This window comes from Cololabis saira, chromosome 1, assembly GCF_033807715.1.
Source record: "Cololabis saira isolate AMF1-May2022 chromosome 1, fColSai1.1, whole genome shotgun sequence".
In the NCBI taxonomy this organism is placed as follows: domain Eukaryota; kingdom Metazoa; phylum Chordata; class Actinopteri; order Beloniformes; family Belonidae; genus Cololabis; species Cololabis saira.
Window position 1 is genome coordinate 27,461,470 of NC_084587.1, and position 24,457 is coordinate 27,485,926.

The 24,457-nt window shown below is 38.0% G+C and overlaps 1 protein-coding gene across 1 annotated transcript in view; it reads right to left on the reverse strand.

Annotated features, from left to right (window-relative positions):
• Positions 1–24,457, reverse strand: part of grin2ab (glutamate receptor, ionotropic, N-methyl D-aspartate 2A, b) — a 130,289-nt gene that overhangs the window by 88,904 nt on the left and 16,928 nt on the right. The window contains exons 3-4 of the mRNA XM_061719805.1: positions 10,283–10,507; positions 9,283–9,441 (exon numbers count right to left, since the gene is read on the reverse strand). Of these exons, the coding sequence (XP_061575789.1) occupies positions 9,283–9,441; positions 10,283–10,507 (384 nt within the window). The remainder of the gene's footprint in view (positions 1–9,282; positions 9,442–10,282; positions 10,508–24,457) is intronic.

Consider the following 24,457-nt stretch of genomic DNA (forward strand, 5'->3'; position numbering starts at 1 on the left):
ATTCTTTTGGGTTTGGAACGCTTCATCTGACATTATTACTAGAAAACTTAAAACGTATACAGATTTTTTTCATAAATCTTGCCACAATCCGTCCTCAAGCTCCTTTAAAGAGGCACAAAGGAAATGATTCAACTTTTAGCTCAGAGGGTTGTCCCATAGGTTAAGTCACTTTTACGACACTGTCCAAGATTTAAACCCTTTCCAAATCCACACATTATACTAATAGTGAATACTACTTTTACCATAATGTAGTATATTGTATGCAGTATGCAACCAATTATACAGTCTGTAAAATGTGGGAAGTACCCCGATGGTTTGCCACTCACTACAAAGGGAGGCATCACCTGACTGGCTTTCGCTTGTGCTGCACCACGGTGACCAACTACGTACGACCAACAGCTGCAACTATAGTTAAGTGGACAAAGTAGCATTCAGTCTCTTAGCGGCCTAACCCTTGTTTGGGCATTTGCACCATCACTCTCTTTCACCCTCTGTTGCTGATTTCTTTCTTGTAGGGACAAGAGAGCTAGACCACAGTTCCCAAAAGTAATCAAATATTACTTCAAATGAAATTTGAAACTGTTATTTTAACAAATACTAAAACTGCTTTGTGTTGCTCTAAATGACTAACTCCTAAAGCCATCTTTAATAAACTTGGGATTCTTGTTTTTCATCATTTTTATGTTGAAAATGAATTCATACATGAGTTCATACTCCAACAACAGAAAGGTCAAAGAAAGGAGAGGAGACTGTTTCTTAAAATAAGGAAAAAAGAGGTCTGAACATCACGCTCTAAAGATTAAAAGCACTCTCGAAGATTGAATCCTACTGTCTTAAAGCTCAAACTACACTAAATCAATCGCTGCAAACCACAATTTATTTTTCGGGTGTTGGGGGGGGGCTACCTCTGCTGTCATCAAGAGAGATGTGGGATACACCCTGGATGGGTAACCAAACCATCATAGCACCACAAATGCAAAGCATGTACACTCACACTCACTCCTACAGAGAATTTTGAAATCGCCAACTAACCTGACTTACAACTTTTTGGACTGTGAGAGTGGGAGGAAGCTGGAGTACCCAGAGAAAACCCACGCTCACACAGTTTGAACAAGCAAGCCCCTCACAGAAGAGCTCAGGCTGCGATTCAAATCATAAACGTTCTTACTGTGAGGCCACAGTTCAAACCAGCCACACAGTGACATAATCCATCAGAATCTTCATGATTCTCTGTTTAAACTCTGTTGTTGCACTAATTTCACACATTCAAACAGTAAAGGCACTAAATCTACATTTACACTGTGTTTTTTTTTATATTATTCATACATCTCATGGCTATTTTTAGCTTTTCATCAAATTTGCATTGGCAACAGCTGGGATTCGTGTTTTCTTTGCCAGCCACAGACAATAGCAAATACTGCAACAAAAGGTTCTCCACTTCATTTCATAGACTCAATTATCTTCACAATTGAGGCAATACAAAATTCTATATAATGATTTACAGAAGGTAGGTGTGTTCAATATGTTTCTGTGATTCCATTTCAATAAGAGAATGCATCACATTGCCTAAAGGATGCTCTTGATATGCTGTACCTGTTAGCTGAGAACAATATGATTTCTTTATGTGCTCAAGTGTTCCTATTCTGTTCAATTAGTCCATGTCACATACCGGTACATACAATGCAGGTCCCAAGGTACAACTGTCACCCAATGTAGAATAATCAATGAATGTATAATTCATTGTTTTGTTAGGGGAAGGTATTATGGGAGTGTTTGAGGAACATTACAGCAGCTGGGGTAGCAACAGGATGCTCCCCACTTTCAAGCCAATTAGGGTTATCTCCAATATAAATACATTAGCTAAATTGCTAAGTTGATTTCAAAATTATTGAATACACTCACCAGCCACTTTATCAGGTACGCCCTAGGGGTACCTGATAAAGTGGCCGGTGAGTGTATGTTACGTGACTGACATTTCTAAACAACGTAATGGGATCTAGCAGGTTAGCTGATTAGTTGTCAATTAAATGGATTTTTTATCAGGATAGCAATTACCACCAAAGAGTATAAAATGGCTGTTGTTCTGCAAGTAATCAGACTGGACCAGATGCTGTCTGTGAATGCAGTGATTTAGTCATTTGACAATAGGGCTGTTCGATTAATCGATTTTAAATCGTAATCGCGATTATGTAATTAGAACGATGTTAAAACGTGAAACTCGTAAAATCGATTTTTCACTTTTTTTTTTTTTTAACCTTGTCTGCACACATATTAATCATTGATACCATATTAATGATTGATGGAAATACTTCTCAATACCTGCGACAAGTGCCCCATGGGAGAGGCTCTTTAGTGTAGGAGGGGGCGTTGTAACATGCCACCGGGCATCCCTCAAGCCAGATGCGGTAGACCGGCTCGTGTTCCTTGCAAAAAACTTGCAAATGTGAATAGCAAATGTAATGACTGACATTACACACCTCTACCTCCTTCATGGGTTGCATTTTTATTTAGCATGCAAAGACCCAGTTTAGTTTAATTAGAAAATGTCTTGTTTTATTTAATTGGAAATATAACTTACTGTATGTTTGCATGTGCTGATTTGCTGATTTTATTATATTTTTTAAAACTTTTTTTCAACTTATTTTACAGAGTTTTGCACTTTATTCATTCATTTTTGGTTTAATAAGGGCAAAGTTTGCACTTAAAGCCCAATGGGGCAAATGTTCAATAAAAAAACAGCATATTTGAAATCATTTCTTTTCCTTTTGTCAATTCACAAAAGAATCGTAATCGTAATCGAAAATCGGATTTTGAGAGAAAGAAATCGAGATTTTATTTTTGGGCAAAATCGAACAGCCCTATTGGACAGGATTTTTTTTTCTGTTGATGAGGACCCTTACAAATGTGACTTGGTTACTTTGTATATCCATATTTTACACAACTAAATAGTAAAATCATCCTTTTGTAGTTTGAGCACAGCTGCAGCATGGAAAACACCTCCCACCAACAATGACTGACAGCCTGTTGAGTTTGGGAGCTGGGCCTAAAGACCTGCAGTGTAAACGCTGCCAGAGAACCATGGCAGCAAGCAGATCAGAGCTCGAATGTAAAATGAAATGCTGTAGTGGTTTAGTCTCTATAGTAACCATATCAACTCAGCTTCTTCCACCCTCCCATGGTCTGTTTTTCCTTTCTATTTCTCTCACACACAAACACACAAACCGATCATCCAATCTCGCTTCAGAGGAGTTCAAGGCATGCGAAACCTCCTAAAGCCTTCCAACATGGCTGGCTGTTATGTTCGCGTTGCTACCAGAAAATAACAACCACAGATCTGAGACTGGAGAAGGACCTCCGAACTGAGAAGTGAAAAGTTAGAAAAGAAGGATGGGATGGCGTTCACAGGAAGAGGACAAATAACTTGAAAGAAACACAAGAACACAAGAGAAAGGAAGACAGAAAGGGGATAAAAGGTAGGGCAAGAGAAAGACTTAGGAGTGAAACTCTGGAAGGACTTACTGAGTGAATGACACAGCAGCGTGTCATCTGTAAGTGACAGCAGGTGAAGGGAGCAGGTGTAAAATATTAAAGCAACTCAGAAGAGAACCTGGGCAAGTGTCCCCTACCAATATGGGACATGCCAGGCTGACACACACACACACACACACACACACACACACACACACACACACACACACACACACACACACACACACACACACACACACACACACACACACACACACACACACACACACACACACACACACACACACACACATACACACACACAGAGAGAGAGAGAGAGAGTAGCATCTCACTACAGTGGTGGAGCAATGCAGACAGAACGTGCATGTTTAATTCACAACCCTCCATTTCAGCATGTTCATGTTTTTTTATGGTACACACTGTGACCCTCCCACCTTTTATCCCCCACACACACCAAGAACGAGGGAAACGAGGTAGTCAAAAGAGAAGAATAACACAACTGGCAGGAAATGAGTGAAGCTAAGCCAACACTTCTTATTTCCCAAAGCAGTCTCTCTATAAAGGAGCTGAAACTGTCTAAACTAATTTAGTTCTCCTACTGGATTTACACATGCCTTTTTTAATTTTTCTATGCCAAGTTCATACCTAACATTTCTCACACCACCTGCCAATGTGCAGTTTATGATTGCTGACTATTATACGGTGACACACATTATACTGTAAGGCTTGAGGAGGAGGAAATGAGTGAAAAACAAACATTGATCAAGAACAGTTTTGACGTTTGTTCTCTATTTGGTGTAAAAGGGTAGTTCGGTCTGTAGCTGTAAGGCCCTGAAGTGGAGTTTTTATTTCATCAAAATCACATGTGGAATAACCATGTAGGATGCAAACTGATAAGGCTTTTATTGAGGAAGGCATAAAGTAACAACTAGGCAACTGGACAGTTATCCCAAGATATTAAGCTTATTTTATTGGATCGCTGTCTATTCATTCAAAAGGCTTTGTTTTTTCCTTTGTACTGATTTACACAGTGTTTGCCGTGCTTACATTTAAAAATATAACAGAGGAGCTCACAGTCTCCCAATCTCTGTCTAAAATTGAATATATTTTACTTGCTTTTAAATATAATAAAAGTTTCTATTAATTTAAACAAGCTTTAATATACATGTGGAGTCCAAAACACACAATTAGGTGGATACTAGCTAATTTTTACACTGTGGTATAATATCAATGACAATTGAATGTGTTCAAAGCTTAGAGCCTGAAGAACAAAGAAAAATACAGTGTAACTGGATTGTAAATACTGCACAAACCCAGCTGTGGGATTATGTAGACTTATGAGGCACATTTCAGACAGTGAGACATATTAAATATTAACTCAAAAATGTGACTAACCTAATTGCCAGCTTACCAAGAAATCTGAAAACTGTGCGTCTAATAAAAAGCAATTTCACTAACCATTTAAACCTGGCTGGAAGAGGACACTTTAGGATTTTCCTTATTTGCTTCAAATAAAAGAAACATTACAGAATGAGAGTAAATTTCATTTAGATTTTAATGACGATTAAACAAAACCATGGCAAATGCTCTTTGATAAGGTAATGTAGGAAATAGACCCCAAAGCAAAACAACATGGCTGAGTGGTAATGAAACAACAAACAACTTAACTATGCAAGCATCCCTTTGAGAGGGTTTCAAATTAGGACATTTATCCTTAAATCAACAGTTAATGAAATAAATCAAGTTCCTGCAAGGAACAGTTAGACTGTAATTGTTCAAGTAGCACTGTGTGTAAAAACTCAAGATTATCATCATGGAAACGGGAACTGCCTCTGAAATGTCTCTTGAAAAGATACAATGTTGTTGATCAGTTTTGAGGTATTTGTTTCAGTTTAAATGATAGCGAGTGATGATATGAGACTTGGTAACAGTTGATAAAAATTACATTTGTAGAAAGTCTTTTCTTTATATATGACATCCTGACAATTAAGTTTCCATTTTGGCAGCTAAATGTTGCTTTAACACCGAGTATTTCACACCTGTGCCTCCACATGTCCATTATTGTGGAACACTAGCTGCCTGCGTAGAGCTTCTCTCTGGTTTTTCTTAGCAACATCTATTTACTTCTTTTTTTTCTTTCTTTGAGCTCCATTAAAAAAACAATCTGTCTGGAAAATAATTTATCCAAACTCAGTTTCTAATAGGAACATGGTCCGCCTCATTTTCACTTCGCCGTTTGAGGGAATGCATGCTTGTGGCAGCTGCTCAAGTTGTAAAAAAAATCACAATATTGTTTGTCAGTCCACAGTAATAAAGCTGAATTGTTATGAGCTCACTGAGACTTATTTCGATCCCTCAGATTAGCGCTAAACCGCTGAGAGCAGGTATGAAAGCAGTCGTCACCCAGCGAAGACATATTACTTTCAGAGAAAACAATGTTTGTTGTTGTTGGCCTCTCATTTATCATAAGTAATCACAACATTGATCCTTAATCTCTTTTAAAATTGTGAAATTCATAGTTGCTAAAGAGGTCATTGTCATGCTATCACTGTGGTTGTCAAGCGTAACACATGCAGCAACCTCATTGAGATTACACATGACCTCCAAAAAAGCTTGAATTTGCGACACGCTCCAAGAAAGTTAGGAGTACGTAACACTGTGTCACTGTGTTTGATGCTGAAGCATTTCATTCAGTCAGAAAATCAACACCAAGCTCTGATTATTGAGTAATACTTTACTGAAGAAACATTCAAAACCTTTTCTTGTTGTGGTATTCCTCATCAATATTTAAATAACTGGCTAATTGTTATGGATGCATCTTTTATTATCATTATGGACAGGGCAAATACCACATTTTCACAGACACATTGAATAACATCAACGAGTCAGTTCCTTTTGTTAATTTAAGGAGGAAAGAAAACTCCTGCATGGAGCTGGATCTCTTTTTACTGCCGTGGCTTGCAATACAATTTTTTTTTTTTTATGTGTAGCCTACCATAGCTGTTTGAATACAAATATAACTTCACATCATATCCAAATCTTAAGCATTATTCAATATTTCTGAAACAGTTGGAACAACAGAGGCGGTGGAATAGAGAAAGTAGAAAGCGAGCAGAGGAATAACATGCTGCAGGTAGGGCTGACTAGGAACTGAGCCCTTGTGTTGTGGGCCCTGAGGGCTTTTCTCCAAAAATCATCAGCAGATGAGAATAATAGTTGGCTGTAGACCTAATCATAACTTCAGAGAGGATTAGTGGATTATTCCCATCTGCCGCCTGTGTTACAATTGACACTCGCAACATTATATATCATAATGGATGAAAATTGAGGTAAATATAATTTTTGCTTAGAATTGCTATAATTTATTTTACAAATATACTATATTATGGGGAAACCTCTTATATCAAGATAGCAAGTCTACACCTTGATCCCATCTGGAAAGCCTTATTGCAAGCCTACTGAGGTGGTGTATGCAGGTAAGGTGATAAAAACTGTCCGTCACCACCAAGACTTTCCTGGACCTGCACTCATACTTTTGCCCACCATGCTGTTTTAAAACATTTAAAACAGTGAGGGGTTAAGTATCCTGTGTAATGGCACATTAACGGCAACTATCAAGGAGGAGAAAAAACAAAATGTATGTATTTTTCCTATCATTATATTCTCAGTAGGGCGTTTAAGCCACTGACCTTCAGATTCAAAATGCACTCCCACAACCATCAACCAGAATCCTACAGTTTCTGTTACCTCACCTCGCCTCTCTCTCTTTCTCTCTCTTTCTCTCTCTCTCTGTCTTTTTCTTTTTTTCACACATACACATACATGCTGCAACTAGCACTTCAAAAGACTGCTGCGTGGCAGCAGTTATTGGTTCCTGTGTTTGGATGCTGTGCCCTGCGAGATTTATAAGCTAAAGAACCAGTTGTGTTTTTATCAAAGCTTTTTCAGTCAGTCTGTCAGTCACAGGGGTCTACAGTCAGTTGCAGAAAATTCTCATAATAAAGAAATGAACAGCCCCAGCTTGTGCTGAGCATAACACCAAAACGAAACAAATAAATAAACAAAAAGGCTCTGTTGAAGAATATTTTGACAATTTTCTCTTAAAATCTAGGAATCTGTGTTTTTATTCTGTCAAGTTGTTCCGCAGTGGACAACATACCACTACATAGAGCTAAGGATTTTTTATTTATCTTTTTTTCTCTCCTTTGGCCTTACACATCCCAGTATAAAACCAAGCAGAAAAAAGCATTACTACATATTTAAACCATGCTTGATCGTCTGTTAAAATAAAAATGTTGTACCAGAGAATGGTGAACGGTCGGTGGGAAAGCTTTCACTGACCGTATGAAAACGCTCCCGGTGCGTCATTTTCTAATCTAAGACATCCATTTATAACAGTACAAGCTGCTCTTTTTTCTTTTCTAAGCCTTCCAGCCATAAAGGACATAAAGGACATCTCTAAATGTAAAAAAAAAAAAAAAGTGATGCTTATATTATAGTTTGCACAGTGTGAGAAGCCTGTCAGTGTTCATGCTGTTAACCATTATATAAGAAAGAACAATTTGCTTCAGTTCGGCCAGAATGAGCTCCTAAACACCAAATATATCAATAAAACAAGTGTCAGATTGAATTTCAAACATGTCGTTATAGAAAAAGGGTATAATTCACAAAAGAACCCTTTATTACCTGACCTGGAGTGGAGCAGGGTAAAAAGAGATGACACATGAGACACAACTGTAAACTGAAACAGCCAAAGTGGCAACAAACAAAAGGCAGCCTGGAGGTGCAGATACAGAGAAGTGAGTGAGTAAAAGAAAGTAAAATAATGAACTCTAATCCAATAATAGGAGTTGTTTTGGACGCAGGCTGGATTATTTGAGGACTTGTATGTCCAGCACATGAAAGATGGGCTAAAACTGATCTCTGAAATAGATCCAGATCAAATATTATTCAAGTCACATATCTGAGTGAATGTGTTTGGATTTCATTCTGGAAGTCCTAACCGGAAATTGTTTATATACAATATGATTCCCTTTTTTGGCTTAAATTACCGAAATTCTTTAAGGTGTTAAACACACCCTCTCATCCCATGAAATCTTTCTAGTGCATTAAAGTAATTTACTCCCGATTACAACCACTTAACACAACAAAACTTTCCAAACACACATGCCAACTGTCACCGTTGCACTTTCACACGTCATTAACTGAACATACACATCATGCACAATATACATCCTGCAATAAAATAATTAACTGACTCCTAAAATATGTATTCGGTGTGTTTGATATGAAATGCTTGATTGACCATTTAATTTTGATTCTTGTATCAGGACAAAAACCTGGGTTTTGTGTGGACTCATAATTCAATTTGTACTTTATTGTTCACCACTTTTCTTCCTTTGCTAGTCATTTTGTTCTGCTGTGTTGAAATCAGAGTAACTTGCAGCAAAATGTGTTCCTCTCTTTATTTATGTTTTGTTGCCTGGTCTTCAAGCTGTTCTGGTTATCATCTCTCTAATGTGAATACTTTTAAGTGTGACAGGGTGTGTGCTGGCCCCTCGTTTAGTGCAAAGCTATGCTTAAAACATGAGGTAAAATACTCAACATACTACACCATCTGCAAAAGTGGCAGGATGAAAAGTCTTTAAATTTCAGCAGCTGCAGCATTCACAGAGGAGGAATTGCACACTTTCACTTTCAGAAACCAAACCTTCGGTGTACAAAAAGGAGGGCGAATGATTTGAGAGGTTAATGAGTGTGCCTGAGAGGGTGAGAGCAGATGTTGTCACTTACCTTGTCAGCCATAATCATAGAGGAGCCTCCGTGGACTCCCAGGACTGGAAGTTGTGTCTGAACAGAGAGGAAGTCAAGCATCTGGGCTATGGCCTCCTGGTCGGTGCCATCAGCAAACACAATGCCATGGAGACGAGTGCGAGACAGAAGCTCGCACATCTTTGGAGACAATGAGACAAACTTGTTTCAGAATAAGAACTGTGGGTAGGGCTGCCCGATTATGGCCAAAAAAAATGATAATCGTAATTATTTTGATCAATATTGTGATCACGATTTTTAGTCACGATTATTCAATGAGTTTAGTTCAATTTTGTTTTTCATTGCACGTCATGTAAACATATCACTACTGCTAACATTTGCATAAACATAAAATGGGTGCTCATTCTTCACTCTTATTTTAGAGCATCTGATTTGCTTTGCAGACGGCGCAGGAAACTTTTTTTTTCGCCCGCCCATTTTATTTATATTACATAATAATTGCGCGATCACATCATTTTGATTGTGGGAAGCCAAAATCGTGATCACAATTAAAATCCGATTAATTGAGGGGGCATGGGAGGTCCAGTGTTCGATTGCATGTTCTCCCCGTGTTGCCTTGGTAGCTAATGTGAGCTACCCTCACAAAAGCATGCAACAGTCCTGGGCTATACATGCCCCCTCTGGCCAGCCGGGGAGCCAGATGGGGTGGGGAGGATCCGGCCGGAATAATGTGATCCTTCCACGCGCTACGTCCGGCCAGAGAAGCCCCCACCCTGTCTGGTGAAAAGAAGGGGCCGGTTCACTCCTCAAGTTAAGGAGGAGACTTGAGCTCAGTAGGGCCCTCCCGGGGCTGGCAGAGGGTGAGCAATGCCCAGGACTGACTTAGGTGATAAAAATGGGGAGAAAAACAGGGATAAAAATGTAAAAAAAAAAAAAAAAAAATGGATTAATTGTGCAGCCCTAACTGTGGGTACCATGTATATACATTTATAGCATTTCAGAATGTATATTGCATTTTCACCTGTGTAATCACAGACTTTGGATCTGTCTGGTTGATCCTCAGTGTTACCACCGAGATATCGAGTGCATCTTCAGGGCGCCGAGGTGGCCTGAGTTCCTGTTCGGAAACTGGGCGCGTCTGGCCCAGAATCACACCCACACTGAGCCCCGGAGGCTTTTGGGATGCCACAGGCACCGTGAATGAGGAGAGCAGGAGCAACATCCAGCCCACTACACCCATCATACCCTGTAAAAACACAGACAAAAATGCCAAAAATGAATTTAATAAACCAGCTAATGAACAAATTGCGACAGACAATTTAAAATCCTAATCAATGTTACCAACTGACCTGTCATGATGATTACAATGATTTATGACATAAGCTAATTATCATGACAGATGTCCATAAAGTATCACTTGTCATATGACGCACTTTGTGCTAACATGCTTGTTTGATTACATAAGTGTGCCACCAACATTTTAGCCAACATGATGCCAGAATGGACTGAGTTTTCACTACTGATATAATACATGGATTCACCAAGTGCGGCCAGTTCTCATCGCTTCTGTTTTCTCAACTGTTCTGTGTGTGAGGTTTCATCATGTACAGAGATCAGGCAGCAGCTCCACACAGACTAGCTCCGCGCAGCTAAACTGAACCAAGTAAATTGAAGATAGTGTCATACTCAAGGCTAACACGTCTTTCAATGATGAACTCTGCAGCTCTAGTGCAGGAACAGTTTGGGATTCAGCTGAGTGGGAAGAATGACTCTACACCCCTGTGCTGCGTGTCTATTTAAGTACAGGCAGAGTCGGTTTTGGTTTGGTTTGTTTTTGCTGCACTAGTTTGCAATAAACTGTACAACAGAAGGAAAAAAAATTATATATATATATATATATATATATATATATATATATATATATATATATATATATATATATATATATATATATATATATAAAACTGATAGTGAATCTCATCTTTTAAAACATTCTTAAAATCTCCTTCACTTTAAAGCGAGCAGAATGCATAGGAAGCCGGCAGCATGTGAGTCTCCTGGATTTGGAACATGTTTTCAAAAGCACAGCAAGGGCTGTGAATTGACCTCCCACAGGTTCCTCAAAGATTGGCTTATATTTATTTTCAAAGAAAAAAAAAGATGACTCAGATATGTGACTTGAATGTAATTATTAGTGCAAATTTCAAGTACAAAACCAAAGTTTACATGATAAGCTGGTGCTAGAAGTATGCTGTCCTCTTTCTGTCCTCTACTGTTAAAATATTATTTAAGTCAGTGTCAAAGAGAGTGATCATTGGGAGTCCAAGGCTAAACCTAACTATATCTATACCTCTTATTGGACTTCATGAGATGCCCCAAGTCTCTCTTCCAGTGTCTGACTTTATTCAAACATAAAATATGCCTTTAGGCAATGTACACAGTAAAGTGAACAGTGATTAATGAATAAAACAACCCTGTAATAAATGTAATCTGATTTTACATCAGCTGAACGGAAATATTCCAAATAGCTAAAGGCTAAAGTGTCTGGATCAATCAATAACATTTATCAAAATTGATATTTACATCTTTCAAGTCCATATTCTAAGTATCAGGACAGTCGGATACAGAGGAGGATAAACTGCTGTTTTCAGTTTAGGTATAGCCTAATCTGTGTTACCTTTCCCTGTAATGGGAGCAGATCTAAAAGAAGCAGATGAGTAGAGGAAATGCAGTGTGAAATGCCTTGGGCTGAATGATAGTTAATGAAACCATGATGCGAATGCTACTTTGCATCTCAGCCAATTTCTTACACCACCACAATCCAACGGAGCTGGAAAAAACACCCCAGGAGGAAACATCACATCTTCAAGTTTAATCATCTACATATTTCTTAATCCTTCCACTCTATGCATCCATACCTGCTAATCATGTCTATCAGTGCATTTTCTCCTGCTAATGCTTTTGTTCTATTTTTTTACTGTCTCTCTTTTTTTGCCAGTCTGTCTTTCCAGTTAGCGTGTATCTGATCCATGTCATCTTGCACCCGGTCTAATCAGGCCAGTTAGTCAAGTCAGTACTTCCCCAGCTTACTTTATCTGCCATGGTGCCCACAGTCTAGCCTGCAGCTCCAGCAGCACTTTAGCATACGCTGCTAAATCACACACCGCTACACTCCTGTCCCAGGGAATTAGTGTCAGCTCCAACGGACTGGACATGATTACACTAACTTTCCCTGGAGTTAGCATCAGAGCTAACTTAAATAGGAGCCAGAGTGTGCTTTGCCACGGTTTACAAAGCAGTCAACACAGATGTAAAACTTAGGGCTCTTTAGTGTTCATGATGTCTTATAGGACTTGGATTTGTACTTATCACAGAGTATGTGAGGATTCCCATGACTAGCCACCAAAAGAGATATCATGAGGAGTTGTTTTTTTAATAATTTTTTTCTGTCTTAGTATTTACACTAATATGACCACAATACTGAAAAACACTATCTAAATAAGGTGATTAAATCCAGTGACGTAGTACTTTTTCAGCAGTGGAGTTTAGCTTTTAATAGGTTAATCTTCAACACAATGAAAGCTTGACAGAGCTTTTGCTTGGGCCTATTTATACAAGTTTCCAGCATTGTACAAATTTGCCTTTAAGCAGCAAATGAGTCCTGTCTAAAAGTGATTTTTCATGGCTAAAGTTAAATCTAGATTTGAGACAACACACCAAATGCTCCAGTGGGAGCTGGCAAGAAGAGGCCCCAAGCTGCTTCAATTATAATGATTAAGAGCATGCCTTTGTAACACAACCCAGAGTGATTTTCCTTGGATATAAGCATCCTTTTACTTCAACTCTGTTAGCTCTAACTCTTATTAAATAAGGCTCATGTGGGTGTAATTGCTTAAATCTATCAGCCCACAAATTCATTCTTTTATTCATAGCCAATGAAGCATCTCTACACAGTGTCTCGAGATGACAACACAAATTAGGATCTTGGTTAAAGGGTAATTTAAAAAAAAAAATGTTGGACTATCTGACACCAGTGAGCCATCTCATACTTTGTAAGTGTGTAATTCAAATGTAGCAAGTCGAGTCATTCACTGAGTCACTTAAATGACTTCACGAAATGCAGCCGGATACACTTTAAAGTGTTATCCCTATAAAAACCTTTTTCATGTTGAAATATTAAAAAAAAATAAAGTGTCTAAATCTGTTCACTTTTTCATGTAAGGTTTTTGTTTCCTTTCCCGTTCAGTTAACTCATGTTTTTTCATTTGTTGAATCAGATCTTCAGTCAAATCTTACATCAGAACAGGAGCTGAACACTGAATGATTTGGTCAGATTTAAAATATCAGGGTGATGAGGCATAATACACCTGTGATAGTGAGAAAACTGAAATTATGCTGTACAACTGCATATCGGCAATGTATGTCACATAATCTCTACCGCTCCTCCTCCTCCCTATTATCTCATGAAAACTTAAATGTTTTCTTGGCTCACCAGCAATGTTGTAGAAATACCTGGCAAATATACTGTTGAAATGTATCGCCTACGTACACATTAATAAACCCACGATAAACTGACTGTTTCACTATTTAACTATGTAGCAGTATATCATATCATATCATAGTTGTGCAAAAGTTAGTAACCCTATCCCGCTTTAACCTCGTGCGTGCGTGTAAAAACAAATTTCAAAAATCATCTGATCAAACACAAAATACCAGATTAACAACAACACATGAATATATTCACTGTGTTAATATATATATATATTTAACAAAATGAAGCCAAACAGAAAAATAAATAAATAATAAATAAATAAATAAATACAAATATCCTGGGGCACTACTAACTATCCCATGGCAAAAGCTTGTTAAATCATCTGTAGCAGTAATGTAGCAGTAATACATTGAAGTAGTTGCTCCCAAAATGATGACTTCTCACTGTAGAATAAATGAACTCACAATTATTTAGAAATATAAAGAACTGAATAAAAAAAATGACTGACATGTTTGTGCAAAGACAATAACTTTGTTAAGACCGTTGTTTATGTATTTCCCTTTAGGCACCTTTTTACACACCTAAATGATGCATGCCATCAGAATGCCAAAACATCTTTACAGATGTCTGCACATCTGCTGAAACAGTTTGTCAAAGGTTGATGATTAGCAGTAGTACCTGGCTGCAGATTACCATCTTAAATCCTGCAGAAGCAGTAGGAGGGTACTTAGTATTGGCTATACAATTTATTCCTCTTTTATAACTTATTATTTGTAAAGAAATTATGAAAAAAATGCATATTTTGTTTGTTTGTCTGAGGCTATTTTTGCCACACACACACACACACACACACACACACACACACACACACACACACACACACATTCAGCCACAGCAACATAACATCCTTCTGCCTCCTTTTCTAATGTAGACCTATGAAAGTACTTATCAAATATTTTTTTACTCATAAATAACCTAACAGAGTGGATATATGTACATATATGAAATAGGAATATGCATAAAATTAACTCTGATTTACTGATATACTGTATCTTCAGGTTCATAAATTGAGTTAAGGCAAATAAAATTGCAATATTATAAATAGTGCTGTCATACGATCAAAAAAATTGAGAGATTAATTAACTAATATCTGTAACTAATTAAGCGCTTTTTTAGTTGCACCTAAAAATTGCTTAATATTCATTACATTATTGTGGAAGATCAAAACATTGATCTATAACAAAAACAGTGGCTTTATAAAGTAATGTATTTATTTTTAAACAGACTTGAACAGATGCAGTCCTAGCCATTTACTTCCACTTGGCAAGAACATCTGCCATCCTCTTGGTCGCAGACGTGCGCATGCGCGGGCTGCTCTCCTCGAGTCTAGTTTGGGGAAGAGCGTTGCTGTGGTAACATCGTTTCTGCTATAGTTAGCTGTGGCTGCGCTCCCGACCGGGTGCTTTGCGTTTATGTGGCTAAACTTACGGTGGGAAGCAAATTCCTTTCCACAAAGAACACATATTACCTTTATCAAAGGTGTCGTCGGGGCGTTTTTGAAATGTAAATTCCCCATTCACTGGACCAACAACTTTCACATGTTCCTCCATTTTCTCTTCTCCGCTACTCCCACATCCATGGCTACTCCCCAGCATCACCCCCGCCCCCACCTGTCCAGCCAATGGGAGCCTACCAGCGGAGCTAACCACGCCCACACACAGGGACAGCCAATCAGGGTCCACTTCAAGGTGGGACTGACCCTTAACAACTCAAGCACAAGAAACCCACCGCACAGACACAGATTTCATAATAAAGTCAACTCACAAACAGAAAAGTAAAGTTAGAAATTAAAAAATGTATTAAGCGATTAAAAAACATTACCCTCCGCAATTGGAAATTTGACAAACCCCCAACATTCACAGAATGGGTCAAAGATGTGATATCTTTTATACCTTTAGAAAAGCTCAGATACAACAGAATCAAATCTCGCCAAAAATGTATAAAGGCCTGGTCCCCTGTCTTAGAATTCGTCCTTACGCTGTCTTTCGATGATGTAGCTTACCATTTATTTTTGTCATTTTTACAGTGTTACTCGGATGTGTGGGAACCCTCAATTGTACTACTAACTGACAAATGTTTGGACTAATGTGTAACCCTTAACCGTCCATGTGTTATTCATCTATTTATTTATTTTATCATCATTATTGTTGTTATTATTACTAATATTATTTTATTTATGTATTTTATTTTATCTTTTTTTTTCCTTGTTTACATATGTTTTATTGCTATTATCTACTTTGTATGTGGGAACCGGGGAGGGTGGGACATATGTGGGGTTGTTTGTTTTCAAAAATATAGAAAAATCTAATAAATAAAGTTATATAAAACATAACACGCTTAACATGCCTGTAATTAATAAATTTTGACACCCCTAATTATAAATTATGTGTTATTTCAGAAAATGCTAAGTTTTAGTTCAGGTTGAGTGATCAAGAAGTCATCCTACTTCTCTGCATTAGAATTAGCCACTCATTTTTGGAAATGGATTTAGTCAATTATACCATCGAAAAAAGTTTCAAATCTGAGAATCACCCTTGTGTAATTGACCTTTTTTAAATATATTTTCGAAAAAAATCTACAAATGTAATCCCTCAATACTAAATATGAAAGACATGAAGAAGAAGAGCGACAGACTACACTGAATGCAAGAATGCACACGTCAGATTACAGGCCAAAATTGCACATTGATTTCAAAAAGCTATCAATGTTGGTCAAAGAAACCTGCAGCGAGCGAGTAACCTCAGATTGATGACAGTTTGTATACAACTGCATCCTCAGAAATATTTTGTATATACCGTACAGTATTTTATTATAATCCTTTTGATTTTTAAGGAGAAAAAAAATCCTTTTTAAATTAACAGCTAAGGACTACATGCTCCACACAGAGAAGCACGTATTATTGGAAAGATTCATCATACACAGGAGTTTGAAGAACACTTGGCCACCAACCTTTACTTCATTGCAGTGGTGCTGTGACAAGCTAACCATCATCAGCACATTACCCAGCATACTGTGCTGTTTAAGTAAGCTGTGTGAGCTACAAAAAAAATGCTTAGAGATAGTGTTGTGAAGCATTTATGATTGGCATAAATCAGCCATTGGCTTGTCTTTCTTCTACTATATACTTGTATTTCAAAATGAGTGAATCATTACAGTTATAGATAACTTACACAGTTTAACTTACTTGTACAAAGTATAGAGCTTAGACGCGAGTGAGTGTGACCAGTGATGTTAAAATACACTGTTGCAAGACGGAAAAGTTAATGTGTGACTTATGGGAACAGATCATCTTTGGCATGCAACAGCCGCCGCTGAATGCGGTGAGCACGTCAGGTATCTGATGGTGGTAAACTATAGCATCTGCCATCTTGATAGCAATAATACAAAAGATTAAATAGTAATATACTGTAAAAGTATAAAAGAAAATACTGCAGGACTGCAGTGTTTTTTTTCTTTTCTTTTCTAGGATGTGAATGACATATTTCCTGTTTTTCCACAAGGAGTAACTGCACAAACATGATCGTGATTTGTGAAAGACTCCTAAGGTACAAAGCTAAAAATGTATGAATGTCAGTTTCTTAAAGTGTCAACAAAATGCAATATTTACACTGTATATGCTTGCTTATGCATTTAGGGATTGTGATACTTACGCAAACCTTTGGAAGGTTTGTGAAAAAACTTGCAGAGGAATAGGATACATATACCGTATATATACATATACCGGTATATACACATACATAACATCAATTGGTTCTATTTTTTTTCTCTTGTACAATTGATTTGCACTAAAGGTTGTCCTTTGAAAATATCAATTCAATGCATCTACATTACTGTAAGTACTGTTTCAATAATGTCAATAAATTTAAGCGACATGCAGCAAATTAGCATTAACCTAAATCAACTGGATTTAGCTCAGCATCAATGCTGACAACAGGGAGAAACCAAACGTAACAAAAGACTCAGACGAGCTCAATAGATCACATTCTAGTTGTGAGAAAAATCTATCATCTGATCAAAGATCAGACGTCATGAAAAGAGGAGATTTAGCCTCCTAATTTTCCTGTTGATTAATTGTGTCGCATTAATGACAACAAGCCACTAATGAGGTGCTGCACTGGCTCAGGCTGCCTCCAGACCTCAGTCTCCACTCATTTCACTGATTTGTTCAATGATGTCAAAATGGATGGTTTTGTGCTGCCGGTTGGAAATACAGTTTATAATAAGGTCAACGCTGCTTGAAAATGAGATTATACTCTTCAGGAGGCTTATGACTAAATTTAATTTGAAAGAACTAACAAAAGCAAAAAGGATAAATAATAGGGATCTCATCTTCCTGCACAGACTGTCACCTAATGCATTAATAAAAAAATACAGAAGACAGATGGCGACAAGTTTGGAGGAGATCAGATTGGCTCTTAACTGCTGAAAGTCAAGAAATAATTACACACATCAACATATTTGTTTGTCCACTCAAAATGCCAGCATGGCATGGCTTCTGGAGTGGGGTCATTTACTTGAAGGATGTAATCAGTTACTCATTATACATTGCTCATTGAAAAGGCAATTACAAGGCAAACAATTTCAAACCTTCCACATCCACATGCTGCATCTTTTGCATTTAACATGAGCAAAAAAAAGAAAACATGACTTTGCTGGTTTATAAGCAGCCAGCAATTGGATTCATTGATCCACTGTCATGTTGATTACACTGTTAATCCATGCTCCAGGCTCTTACAAAAGGCTTTTAAAAAAACACAAAAAAAAGAAAAACTGAAAGGAATGTTGGACCCTGCCTAAGACCACCTAGCTCTCATTATTTAAGCAGTAAATAAAAGTCAGAAACTACCACAATTATTTGGTTTTTTTTTAATTCCAAAATGACTTTCTGTTCATTCAAGAAAAATTTGCACGCGCATATTGGCTCTCTAAACTCTGAGTGCAGATCAGCCCAGTACATGCATCTACCTTTACATAGGTTGATAGTAACTTGTTTGTTTGATTTAGGAAGATAACCAATAACAGCAGAGTGAGCAGAGCAGTGTGAGCTCACCAAAGCACACACAGAAAAAGAGGATCTAAGCTGCACAATCGAATATACCAACAAAGGTTTTGAGTTGTAATGAAAGTAAAATTACTATAGGGGTTCTTGATCAATATGAATAAGGACAGAAAATTGCGGAATATAGGATCTTTAAATACTATACAAGTACTGTACTGTTATTTACTGCAATTTTACTGTACTGTAATCCGTACAAGTGTAGCTGTTGTGGTCTATGGTTTAAAGTTTTGGTTCCCGTGTATTTCTTATTAAATGCATGTTTTCTTTGGTCATGGCCACACATGTCCTGCCAGCCTGCGTGTATATCAGTCCTTCTGTTTTGTGCTCCTGGACTTTCCCTCAGTCTGTGTTCCTAGCTTCTGTTTCCCCGTTCTTGTTTCTTTGACTGTATCTTTGCCAGTTTACATTTTGTATTCAGGATTTCTTTCTGGATGTGTAGTGCTTAAGACTTTTATCAGCAACCGTCTGTCTCAGGTGTTGGGTCCTCAACAGCGCCACCTCATGACAGTTTTTTTACATCACGAGTTCCCAGAGAGAGTAACAATACCTTAACTTGCAGTTTTAGCAAAACGGATCTCACCTTCACCATAGTTTAATAGATTCTTCATGAGGGTAGATTACTGTTTTTTACGATGGGCCTGAAGTGCAAGTCACAACCACAAAAGAGAAAGCACAACGGCAAATTAAATATTCACAACAACAAAAGCAAAGTCACAACCGCTTAATTTAGTTCTGAATTTTGATTAGATTTTTCATTCTGCTTTTGCCGTTGTCATTTTTTCCCAAACCGGAAAAGGTAGGTAGAGCCAAGCAACTTAACTCATCGCTGATTGGACGTAAAAAGCGTCATTTCAACCTGAAGGATGTGTTTTACATGTTTTTGAAAAATGAGCACTGCGGTTGATGACACACTATTAAAGCATGTATATGCAGAACCTAACTATTGCGTGAAACTGGATATGCTTGGGACAATAGGGTCTTACTATTGTTGGTCGCATGTCACGTGATCTGGGAGGACAGGCAGTCAACCACAGCAGATATATGCACATTTGTTTACATACTTATGGGTAGTTTTGTCAAGTGATTAAAAAATTGCAAAATTAATTAATTAATCAAGATCTGTAATTAATTATTCTCTCTTTTAATTTCCCCTAAAATTGCTGAGAAAAGCCCTCAACTTGAGGTGTTTTGCTTTAAATTCATTCAATATTGTGGCAGATCAAAAGATTGAGGTACAGTATAACTAAAAAACTGGCTTTATAAAGTAATATTTTTTTTATTTATTTTTACAAACTTGAACAGATGCAGTCGTAGCCATCCACTTGGCAAGAACATTCGCCAGCCTCTCGTTCGGAGACCTGCTCATGCGCGCGGTGCTCTCTATGAGTTCAGTTTGGCGAAGAGCGTTGCTGTGGCTTGATTAATTGCTAACATGTTTGCTGCTAACGTTAGCTGTGGCTGCGCTCGCGACCGGGTGCTTTGCTTTATATGTTTGAGGCTAAACTTCAGCTGCATCGGTAGTAAGCAAAGTCCTTTCCATAAATAACACATATCACTCTACCCTTATCAATGGTGCCGTCGGGGCGTTTTTGAAATGTAAATTCCCCATTGACTGGACCAACAACTTTCACGTGCTCCTCTATTTTCACTTTTTTTCTCCGCTACTCACCGTTCCTCCTCCAGGCCTGTCCAGCTACAATGGGAGCCTAGCAGCATTGCTAAACAAGCCCAAACAGAGTGACAGCCAATCAATGTCCACTTCAAGGTGTGACTGATCATTGTTTTCCACCCTTAAAGGAGCATCAGAATCAGAATCAGAATCAGAAAAAGCTTTATTGCCAGGTCAGACATAAATCAGACGAGAGAACTTGACTCCGGTTTACACCGATGGCACCATTAATACGGATGCCATTTTTAGAGGAAGGATGACACTGGGATGGAGGGAGGAGGAAAAAAAAGGCATCTTCACACTGTGTAATAATACCTAGTGTCAAGGTGCAAAAAAACACCTCAGCACAGAAAAGCAACATACACACAACAAAACAACATCATAGCTTGTTGGGAATGGGGGGTGAGCAAGTCGGGGGGGGGGGATCCCGGCACAGTTCATCCAAGTGAGGGCCGCGGCACCGTGGCGCTCGAACTCGAAGTCCGTGTCAGGGGGGCTGATGATAAGAAGGGAGCCAGGGAAGGCGTTGAAGATGGGGGGCGGGGGGTGTGGTTATCAGCAGTGTGTGTGTGTGTGTGGGCGGTAAGTCTGTGAAAACTTCGCTCCAGAGCTGCTCTCAGCCATTGTCCTTGATCTTATCAGACGGCTCGGTACAGTTCTGAAAACAAGTCAACAGATGTTTTGTCGTGGGAGAGGGGGAGGGTTAAGTGGGGGGGCAGAGTCATCTTGTTTACATTCATCCAGGGAAATTGTGGAGGAGGCCACAACCCTGCCAAGCCTTATGACTAAAGCAAAGTTTAGATGTTTATATGTCCACTTCATAGCAGGTAAGATAAAATTGAAATTTTTTTAGAACAGTGTAGACTGGGGCTGGGCGATATGACCTCAGATTAATATCACGATAATTTGGGTAGTTTTACCGCTATTACGATTAGTGATGCATCGATTGTTCGGTAACCGAAATTGTTCGGCCGAAAATGGCAAAAAAACACTTTCGGTGTTCGGTGGAATAAGTGGGGAAAAAAACGAACAATTAATAACGGCGTTGTAATATAAATAGACTGGCCGCTCCGTAACTGTTGCGCACCACATAAATCGTTGGCCAACCAAAAACTAACCACATAACGCTCCCGTAATGGTTGCGCACCACATAAATTGTTGGCCAACCAAAAACTAACCACATAACGCTCCCGTAATGGTTGCGCACCACATAAATCGTTGGCCAACCAAAAACTAACCACATAAGAATTTTACCTAAAATTCACCAGCAGGTGGAACCAAAACAACATAAATCAATCTACTACAGGTGCGTTTAGATGACGAAATCAAACAGCGAAGAGCGTGGAGTGAAGTGGTGCGGTGCAAACATGTCAGCAGTGTGGAAGTATTTTAGAGTGGCAAAGAATAATACAAGAATGGCTGTTTGCAATGAATGTTCTGCTCAAATATCTAGAGGGGGCACATCTGCAAAGTCTTTCAGCACTACAAGTTTGATTTATCATTTGAAATGATAAAAAACCCTGAGCGCTTTAATGCATTTTTATTGTTTTAAGGCCTATGTTACAATGTTCAGTCAGTTAAGCCTAACGTAAGCTCAAAGAAGGCCAAAAAAATGATTTTGCTAATTTATTTATTTTAAGTTATTGTTCTTTGCTGGTATAATGTCTGCTGGAATATTTAAGAAATGCTGGGAAATTAAAAAATGTTCAGTTTTTTATGTTCAACAAAATGTTTTCTACCTTGTTATAATAATAATGATGATTACTATTATTATAGTTAAAAACCAATGCATACCTAAAAATCTGAATATAAAAGGCTTATCTATGAAACTTTTCCCTCTCATTACATGTCTTTATATTCCTGCTTTTCAGTAGTGCTGTAAGCCTTCTCTTCACTCACAGAACTCTTAGTTTTGTGTGTAGTGTGCATGCTGAAATCCCCACTCCAGATTTCTCCAGGTCAGCCTTCTCATTTGGATGTGATGTTTTTCCCAAAATCTGCACCAACGCCCAGATACTTCACTTCCTGAATTCACTGTCATCTAAAAAGCTTCTTGATTACCCTTCCAGCAGTTGAAACAGGGATTTCAACGTCCTTGGTAGTTTGTCTTGTAGCCTTTGGAGATGTTATGTTTTTTGAAAGTATCATTCAGACAGCTTGTTTTTCTTGCTACTTTGGAAAATGAAATAGAGTCAGTCAGGTTCCTTGTATATGGTGAAACCATCATTCATATTCGCTTGTATGTCTATCCTAAAGAAGGCGTATGATGTAAGCGCCAGTCAAATATAGATACAGATACATCTATCTATCTATCTATCTATCTATCTATCTATCTATCTATCTATCTATCTATCTATCTGATGATTGAAGTTCTGATTAAAAAATCAAACCTGATAAAAAAAACAAGATCATTTCTTTGTTGTACAAATGCTTCTGTAATAAATTATTTATATCTCTCTTAAACGGTAACAATTTATTAGGATTATGCATTTGCGGGATGAGCAGCAGAGCTGAATATGTGGGCTGCACCCATGAAAAATTTGCACCAGCTTATTTTGCCATTGACTCTTGTTTGGTGTTTGCTGGATTGGATGATTAGTTTGAAGAAACAACCCATTTTGGCAATTTAACAATTGATCCATTTAACAGGAGCCTCAGTGTAGAAAAACCATACACAGCCACAACAGCCTGGCACCTCCTCCTCATGCTGGTCACACACTTCTGTGGGATGTCATCCCATTCTTCAACCAGCATTTTTCGCAAGTCAACCAACGTGGTTGTGTTGGTCACTTTGGCATGCAGATTCTTGGTGCAGACACCTGGTGACCACTGTAGCACCTGATTGGCAGCAACTGGGGGTACCAAAAGCTTAAAACAAGAATCAATACCAATTACAGCTGTTTGGCATTGACAGAGAAGATTTGGCAAATGTCCATGAGAAAAACACATAGACTCAATTCTGCTGCTCATCCCACAAATGCATGTTCCTTACAACTGTGTTACAGTTTAAAAAAGGAAATAAACAGGCTTTCCAGCGGTATAAAATTCATTGCCAGGAAGCATTTTTACAAAAAAGAAATAATCTACCAAACACAAATTTCCTTACTTTTTTTTTTGCTAAATTTATATGAGCCAGTGTTTGCTCGTGAAATAATGCAAAACCTTTTCTGACAGATGTCACTCTTATGGCAGTGAAGATAAGAATAGAAACACATGATATGCCTTCAACCTTAGCAGAGTAATATACGTGCAGAACACGATTATTCCGATCTTTCACAAATGTACAAACAAATTTCTTAATAGGTCACATTACATCAGTGTTATCTAATACTAAGTCAAAAACTTCCCTGTATAAATAAATAAATGTCATTTAAAGAAGGAATTTGAAAGTACAAAGTATATCTACTTATACTGGATACACTGTAACAGCTAAGATTATACAGGTAATAATCCAGGCTAATTTTGAAATCGAATACTTGTATAGATTATTTTCTTCTGACCTGGGAGTACCAACATTCATATTTCCAGAGACTGCACAATTCACAGACCACAGTGTGCTTTATCCACCCACGCAGATAGAGTCACAAAGCATAAATGCTTGTTGTCCTATTTCATATCAGAGTGTGGTGAAAATGTCTTGTTTGAAATATCACATATTTGTTTGTTTAAGTTCCAGTTACCTTCCTGCTTGTCCTCGATAAAAAAAGCCAGTCTGTTCCCTTGATAGTCTTTTAACAACCCAACAGCCTTTTTCCACATCAAATTTTTAGCATTGCAGCGAAATGTGTGTACATTTGTTAGGTAGGGAGACTTTGGCCAATTCTACGCCTTTCCTTTTTTTGCATGACAGAGGTAGAAATGGAAAAAAGAGGACATAAAATATTCTTTCATTCATATTTTATTCTAATAAATATGA